Below are 7976 nucleotides of genomic sequence, written 5' to 3' on the forward strand. Positions count from 1 at the left end.
GAGCCATTTAGAGGTCTTTTGTGTTTAATATTTTTAAGTAAATATATTTTGAGTCCAAGGCTAAAAGTATGAGTTATAATTTATAAAGTGTATGAAATATGAATCTAATTTTCATTCATATGTATATTTATGCATTTTGTGATGATGTTGTGATTAGTCCTTTGTGTCACCTGGGGAAATAGGTGTGTCACGATCTACCTGGAGCCTATTGGAGGCCCTCATATAGGGCAGGCTAACTACTATTGTTCAGGTTTGGAAGGCAGGGAGCCAACAGTTTTCTGACCGCATTATTTCCCATTATTGGATACAATATTGGACGCATTATTTCGCATTATCGGACACAATATTGGACGCATTATTTAGCATTATTGTACACAATATTGGACGCATTATTTCGCATTATTGGACACAATATTGGACGCATTATTTTGCATTATTGGACACAATATTGGACGCATTATTTCGCATTATTGGACACAATATTGGACGCATTATTTGACTTATTATTTTACATGGAAAAGTCCCTTTTTGTACAATACTAAGAACCCTATTTTGGCCCTAACAGTTACATTGTTTGGAGTCTTTATGTTTTGTTATTTCCTGGAAAGTCAACCAGAGTTAACGCGTAATAAATGAATCAACACAAAGTTAAACACTCTCTGTGCTTGCTTCCCAAGAAATGTGTATCGGATTATCTCTGCCTCAGGAACAAATATGGCGAAAAAAGGGTTCGCCACTTCAGGTGGTGTGATTGAGAGGAGGGATATGGCTGTTTTAGTGATGTGGTTGACATGGTGTGAATTATTGCAACTGTTTGTTCATCTGAATTCTGCATTCTCCCTTCACAAACAACATGAAAAATTATTACTTTTGTAAAAGGACGCATTTTTGCTCGGAAAAGTGACTTTTGTGTCTGGTCAAGTGAAAGGTAAATGTACTTATCCGAGGGACAAGGCCTCATGAAAAAGTTATTGTTGACACACACGCACGCGCACACACACACACACACACACACACACACACACACACACACACACACACACACACCTTTGCTGTTGTGCAATCTGTGATGGACACTTGTAGACCAATACTATTCTCAATTCAGTCCATGCTAATTTTATTTAAAGTAAAATATTTACAAGCCAGGGCAACATGTTTGTTTTCGGCTGTATGGCTCTGTTGGGGGAAACTGGAATAGATCACACCGATCTTCATTTCCTCCCTTGCACCGCTGCATCTCCAGATACGTAGAGCTACAGGACGCTACACCCTGAGTCTTGTTATCTGTGGTCTGTGTGTGTGTGTGTGTGTGTGTGTGTGTGTGTGTGTGTGTGTGTGTGTGTGTGTGTGTGTGTGTGTGTCCGGTACCCGCTCCCCGTTGTGTCGTGGTCAAGGATAGATCTCACTGCGAAGTCAGGGTTTAAGCCACACACAGCGTTTATTAGCAAGATGGAGAACACATGTACTCGATCTAGGGTGTCCGAGAGCCTCTAGTCCATTGGGGTTTCGAGCTGTTTCCCCATGTCATTCCTGCTGGTCAATCATGCGCTGGAAGGCCCCCGGAGGGCCATGTACTCCGAAGGGGAGGACGGTGTACTGGTACAAGCCCCCTGGAGTTGAGAACGCCGTCTTCTCCCGGGCTGCCCGGGTCAACGGTACCTGCCAATATCCCTTGGTCAGGTCCAGGGTCGTGAGATAACGGGCCGGACCAAGGCGTTCGATTAGCTCGTCGACGCGGGGAATGGGGTAGGCATCGAACTCGGACGCCTCGTTCAGCCTCCGGAAGTCATTACAGAAGTTATAGGTCCCATCTGGTTTTGGTATGAGGACTACCAGGCTGGACCAGGCACTGCGCGACTCCTCGATGACCCCGAGCTGCAGCATCCGGCGTACCTCGGCCTGTATGGCCTCCCTCCGGGCCTCCGGGATCCTATAGGGGTGGACTCTCACCTTCACTCCCGGCGCCGTCCGGATATCATGGTGGGCGATCGTGGTCCTCCATGGCAGCTCGGAAAACACGTCCCGGTGCTGCATGACGACCTCATCGAGGTCGTGCTTCTGGGCCGGGCTGAGGTCCTCTCCCACCGGGACCTCCGGGATCTCGCGTCGGGCCGCCAGCGCCAGGGGAGCAGGGTCAGGGGTCCCCCCCCCCCCCCCTCCACTGCTTCAAAATGTTAATGTGGTATATTTGGGTAGGCTTTCGCCTCCCTGGTTGTCTAACCCGGTAGTTTACCTCCCCCACACGTTGAACCACCTCATGGGGTCCCTGCCACTTCGCAAGGAACCTACATTCCGCCGTGGGGACCAGGACCAGGACCAGATCCCCAGGCTGGAAGGTTCGCAGCTGGGCTCCCCGGTTGTAGACCCTCGCCTGGGCCTGCTGGGCTTGCCGGAGGTGTACCTGGACAATGGGCCACACCTGGGCCATGCGGTCCCTCACCTGTTCCACATGGTCCAGGGTGGTGCGGTGGGGGGATGGCTGGCTCTCCCATGCCTCCTTGGCTATTTCCAGGATGCCGCGGGGCCTTCGTCCGTACAGCAGCTCGAAGGGGGAGAATCTGGTGGACGCCTGGGGGACCTCCCATACGGCAAACAATATGTGTGGTAACAGCTGGTCCCAGTTCTTACCGTCCAGGTCCATGGCCTTTTTGAGCATCTGCTTCAGGGTCTTGTTGAACCGCTCCACCAGGCAATCCGTCTGGGGATGGCAGACTGAGGTCCGAAGCTGCTTTACCTGCAGGAGTCTGAGTAATTCTTTCATTACACAGGACATGAAGCAGGAGCCCTGATCCGTTAACACCTCCTTGGCTATCCCTACCCGGCTAAACAGTAGCATTAGCTCCCGGGGGACCGCCTCCGCGGTGCCTGCGCGCAGGGGTAGCGCCTCGGGGTACCGGGTGGCGTAGTCCACCAGTACCAGGATGTATCGTGTCCCCAGCTGGTCTTGGGAAGGGGCCCCACAATGTCCAGTGCTTTTCGTTCGAAGGGAGTTTCTATGATCGGCATGGGGATAAGGGGGTTTCTGACTGTGGCCCGAGGAGCTACCCTCTGGCACTCGGGACACCCCTGACAGTGACGCTCGACATCCCTCTTTACCCCCGGCCAATAGAATCTCGCGAGGACCCGTTCCCGGGTCTTGTCCATGCCCAGATGGGCTCCGAGGAGGTGGGTGTGGGCCATGAACAGCACCTTGCTGACGTATGTGTGGGGCACCACTAACTGCTCCCTCTTTGTGCTGAAGTGTGGGTGCGGGAGGTGACTCACCGAGTCTCGGGTCTGTCCGTCGTGGACCAATACGTGCCTCCAGGCATGTTTCATGGCCTCGTCTTGGAGCTGGGCGGTGGCAAACTGGCCGGGTCGGGCCGAGCCTTCCCCCCTCCCCGGCAAGAAGTCCGAGAACTCGGTGAGGGGGGAACTCTCCGGCTCCTCCGGGGGATCTAGCTGCTCGGGTGCCGTGAGGGTTTCCGGGGTGTCGGGGGAAGGTTCCGGTGACCCGGTCCGGACGGGTCCTCTTCCCGTGTGGAGCGGGGATCCCGGTGGGGAGGGTCCGTTCCCCTCGGACTCCTGGTCCTCCGCCGTCAGCTCTCCGGGGGATGACGGGAGCCTGGTGGCCCCGTAGGCCTGCCGAGCTCCCCTCGCCCCTCCGCGGGGAGGTTCTCTCCGGCTCCGGATTTCTCGCGCCGGGTCCCACAGCCGGTGGAAGATCGGGCAGTCCCTTCTGATCAGTAGCGGCACCAGGAGGTGGGGTACGATCCCCGCCCGAGCCGTGAACACCCCGTGTGGGGTCCGGACGACCACGTGGCAGGTTTCGTAAGTTTGGGTATCCCCGTGCACGCAGGCGGGTTCCCCTTCCCTTCCGCCCGTCAAGTCGGGGCGGAGGAGGGTGACCACGCTGCCGGTGTCCAAAAGGGCCTGCGTGTCCCGATTCATAACCCGCGCCGGTATGGTCAGGCTTCCGGACGTCCCCTGCGCCCAACAGGTCGCCAGCATGCAGGGTCGGCCCGTCCCCTTGTCCGCGTAGGCCGACGGCATCGACGTGTCTCAGTCTCCCGGGCAGTAGCGGGCGAGATGGCTGGGCTGGCCGCACTCGTAGCAGCGCCTCCCCTCGCGACTCTCCTGCATCCCGCTCGGCGGGTCGGGGGAGGGTGCCGGGGCCCCGGTCGTGTGTCCCCATTGGTCTCGGCGGGTCTTGACGAGTCGTGGGGTGTTCCGGTTCTGGCGCTCAGGTGCTGGGCCACCTGCCAGTTCTCCAGCTGTGGGACCAGGTCATCCACTGTGTCGGGATGGTGGTGTGCCAGCACCCGTCGGGCGTCCGGCGGGAGCCGACGTAGGGTGTTGTCTATTATCAGCCTGTCGATAGGGCTGGGTCCTTCTCCTGTTGCCAGCCACCGCTTCACCAGTCAACTGTGCTGGGCGATCTGCGTCCGTACGGCGCCCCGGATGTCGAATCGCCAGTCATGGACGCGTTGCACGCGAGCCGCGAGGTTGTGACCGTAGTACGCCAGGATCGCCTGTTTGAGGGCCGGGTACTGTCCGGCAGTCTCCGCCGGTAGGTCCTGGCTCGCCTGCTGGGCGGGCCCGGTGAGGAACGGGGCCACAATATGGGCCCACTGCTCCTCTGGCCAGCTTTCCGTCTGGGCGGTCCGCTCAAAGACCTCCAGGTACGACTCCACGTCGTCGTTGGGCCCCAGCTTGGTGAGCCGGCTGGCATGGGCAGCGGTCGGGGCGGGCGGACGGCGTGCTGGGTGAGCCGCAGTACGGCCTCGCGGAGCAGGGCAATGCTCTCCGAGGTCTCCCGCTGCTGTTGCTGGGCGGCCGTCGCCGCGGTTCCGTCCGGGTTCTGCATGCCGGACTGGTGGTGTAGTGGGGTCCTTGAGACTGCCTGCATTCTCCACCAAATGTGGTAGCCCGCTTCCCAATGTGCCAGGTTTCAGGTACGAATCACACGTTGAACAAGGGTTAAGCCGCACTCTGCATTTATTCAACAAGAATCAGAAATACAGGTACTCGATCTAGGGTCTCCGTGAGCCTCTAGTCCGCGGGCGTGTCGAGTAATCCCTTTGTGTCGCTCTTCTCCGGTCTCCCGCTCTGTGGTCCTTTATAAGATGACTCCGGGGCTTTCTCCTCCCTGCGGCCAGGTGTTCCCCATCTCGCTGATTGGGGGGAGAGACGTGGTGCTCTCTGCCACCGGTTGGTAGGTGGCGGCGGTATACCCCGTCCACCACTGATTCTCGGACCCGCCCGGGCCGAGGTTTAAGGGGCGGGATGCCACACTGTGTATGTGTGTGTGTCTATGTGAGTGTGTGTGTTTGTCTATTTCCGTGTGTGTGTGTGGTGTGTGTGTGTGTGTGCGCACTATAACCAACTCAATGACTCTCTCCTTGGGGTTGGACAGTCCCAGAGAGTCCAGTCCTTGTTTACTGATGACCTGCAGAGAGAGACAGCTAGTTAGCCACAGCTAGTTAGCCACAGTCAGTTAGCAACTGCTAGTTAGCCACAGCCAGTTAGCCACAGCCAGTTAGCCACAGCTAGTTAGCCACTAGTCATCAGGTCAGGTCTCCATAGAGTCATTCAGTAGGGTTGGTTAAGTGCTCTCATACTGGGACTGGTTCTGCCTCTCCGCTGGTTTCCAGTTCCATGTCACTCATACAGATCCCGCCCCCGGCAACATGATTGGTCGACCAAAAGTCTGTGACCTCCGATGGCCCAGCAGCTCAAAGATGGGCGGGGCCTTCCTCTGAGGTGGGCTTGGCCTCCTCTCTGAGGTGGGCGTGGTCTCCCTCTGGGGTGGGAGGAGGACAGGAAGTGCATGGGGAGGAGGACAGGAAGTACATGGGGAGAAGGACAGGAAGTACATTGGGAGGAAGACAGGAAGTAAATTGGGAGGAAGACAGGAAGGGGAACATGAAGAGGAAAGAATACGTTTTCTATCTACAGTGGTTTCAGTTGGCTTGCTAAGGTGAGGCCGTCCAGTACACAACACTGGACTACACAATGCAGTGACGCTGTGCAGTACTCCCAGTACTGGAACATGGCAGCACAGCCCCAGGAGGAGCCCTGACCTGAGCGCGGCCGCAGACGGCCTCGTAGACGGGGTGGAGGGCTGTGACCTGGTAGTCCAGCAGGTTGGTGGAGACCTGGGCCAGCTGGGGCTCCTCCAGGTACCAGCCCAGAGCCTGCACCTTCTGGGGGGGGTCAGGGGGGCTCCCACCGCACACACGCCCCGGGGCGGACCCCAAGGGGCCCTAACCCCCAGATGAAGACTATCTAACCCCCCTGTATCTGGTCCTGGTACCTCCCCCCCCCCCAGATGAAGACTATCTAACCCCCCTGTATCTGGTCCTGGTACCTCCCCCCCCCAGATGAAGACTATCTAACCCCCCTGTATCTGGTCCTTGTACCTCCCCCCCCCCCCAGATGAAGACTATCTAACCCCCCTGTATCTGGTCCTGGTACCTCCCCCCCCCCCAGATGAAGACTATCTAACCCCCCTGTATCTGGTCCTGGTACCTCCCCCCCCAGATGAAGACTATCTAACCCCCCTGTATCTGGTCCTGGTACCTCCCCCCCCCCAGATGAAGACTATCTAACCCCCCTGTATCTGGTCCTGGTACCTCCCCCCCCCAGATGAAGACTATCTAACCCCCCTGTATCTGGTCCTGGTACCTCCCCCCAGATGAAGACTATCTAACCCCCCTGTATCTGGTCCTGGTACCTCCCCCCCCCCAGATGAAGACTATCTAACCCCCCTGTATCTGGTCCTGGTACCTCCCCCCCAGATGAAGACTATCTAACCCCCCTGTATCTGGTCCTGGTACCTCCCTCCAGATGAAGACTATCTAACCCCCCTGTATCTGGTCCTGGTACCTCCCCCCCCCCAGATGAAGACTATCTAACCCCCCTGTATCTGGTCCTGGTACCTCCCCCCCCCCAGATGAAGACTATCTAACCCCCCTGTATCTGGTCCTGGTACCTCCCCCCCCCAGATGAAGACTATCTAACCCCCCTGTATCTGGTCCTGGTACCTCCCCCCAGATGAAGACTATCTAACCCCCCTGTATCTGGTCCTGGTACCTCCCCCCCAGATGAAGACTATCTAACCCCCCTGTATCTGGTCCTGGTCCTGGGGGGTCTCCCCAGCTCCCTGAGGTCCAGCCCGGTGCAGTCCTCCTGCTCCTTGGTGCTGATTGGTTTACGTTGAAGGTGAACAGGAAGTGACACGCCCCCGTTACCATGGCGCCCCAGGAGGGCACGAAGGAGGCGGGGCCAAAGTCAGGGCCCCCATTCATCCTGCTCCAGCTGGGAGGATGAGAGAGAGAGAGAGAGAGAGAGAGAGAGAGAGAGAGACCGGGTCAGAGCAGGTAGAGGGGAAATAGAAAATATCAACTCATCAGGTTCAAATGTGCTCATGGCTCTTAAAGGGGATGGGAGACGGCACTCTCATTGGTTTATTGCACGTTAGGCCCAAACCACACCTACGGGAAATTAGGCTACTTCAGACCAACCCTTTTTAGATTTGCGTCGGGCGCAAGACTAATGTATCCACCATTATAATAGCAACAGAGGCAGAGCCCCGCCCACAAAGCTACTTCCGTTTTGCGCTTCTCACTTGCGTTTCAAACCACTAAAATAGGGCTCTAGGAGTCTATCAGCGGTGTTCTGAACAAGCAGGAAGCTTTTCTGACAGTTTTTCTCAATTGTTTAAACACGTTTTCTGAAACTATAGCTCAATTTCTCAAAACGCTAAGGACAAATCTGAAAAGAGTTTACCATTTTGTCAAAACTCCACATATCTCTTTCAAAATGAACCACAGCACTCAATACCATGTTTTCTCATCTCAAAACAGATTTTTTTCCACCAAAACGAGAAACACAATGATCATATGAATATCTATTAGAGCATCAATTAAACACTTGTGTGATACATTTAAAACACTTCCATCAAAATACTGTTTACCTTTGTTTTGACTTTATGA

At 55.9% G+C, this 7976-nt stretch overlaps 2 protein-coding genes across 2 annotated transcripts in view; one reads left to right on the top strand and one right to left on the bottom strand.

Moving 5' to 3' along the window:
- The window catches only part of LOC307080745 (uncharacterized protein), a gene marked incomplete at its 3' end in the record, with an annotated part of 111726 nt that overhangs the window by 8041 nt on the left and 95709 nt on the right, over positions 1–7976 (top strand). The gene's annotated exons all lie outside the window — the stretch shown is intronic.
- Positions 4404–7289, bottom strand: LOC307080120 (formimidoyltransferase-cyclodeaminase-like; the record flags this gene model as incomplete). The annotated part of the gene is made up of 3 exons (XM_079742752.1): positions 4404–5782; positions 6063–6245; positions 7197–7289. The coding sequence occupies 3 exons, from the start codon at positions 7287–7289 to the stop codon at positions 5645–5647; spliced, it is 414 nt and encodes a 137-aa protein (XP_079598878.1). The 3' UTR covers positions 4404–5644.

This window comes from Pollachius pollachius (genome assembly GCF_949987615.1).
Source record: "Pollachius pollachius genome assembly, chromosome: 9".
Classification (NCBI taxonomy): Eukaryota; Metazoa; Chordata; class Actinopteri; order Gadiformes; family Gadidae; genus Pollachius; species Pollachius pollachius.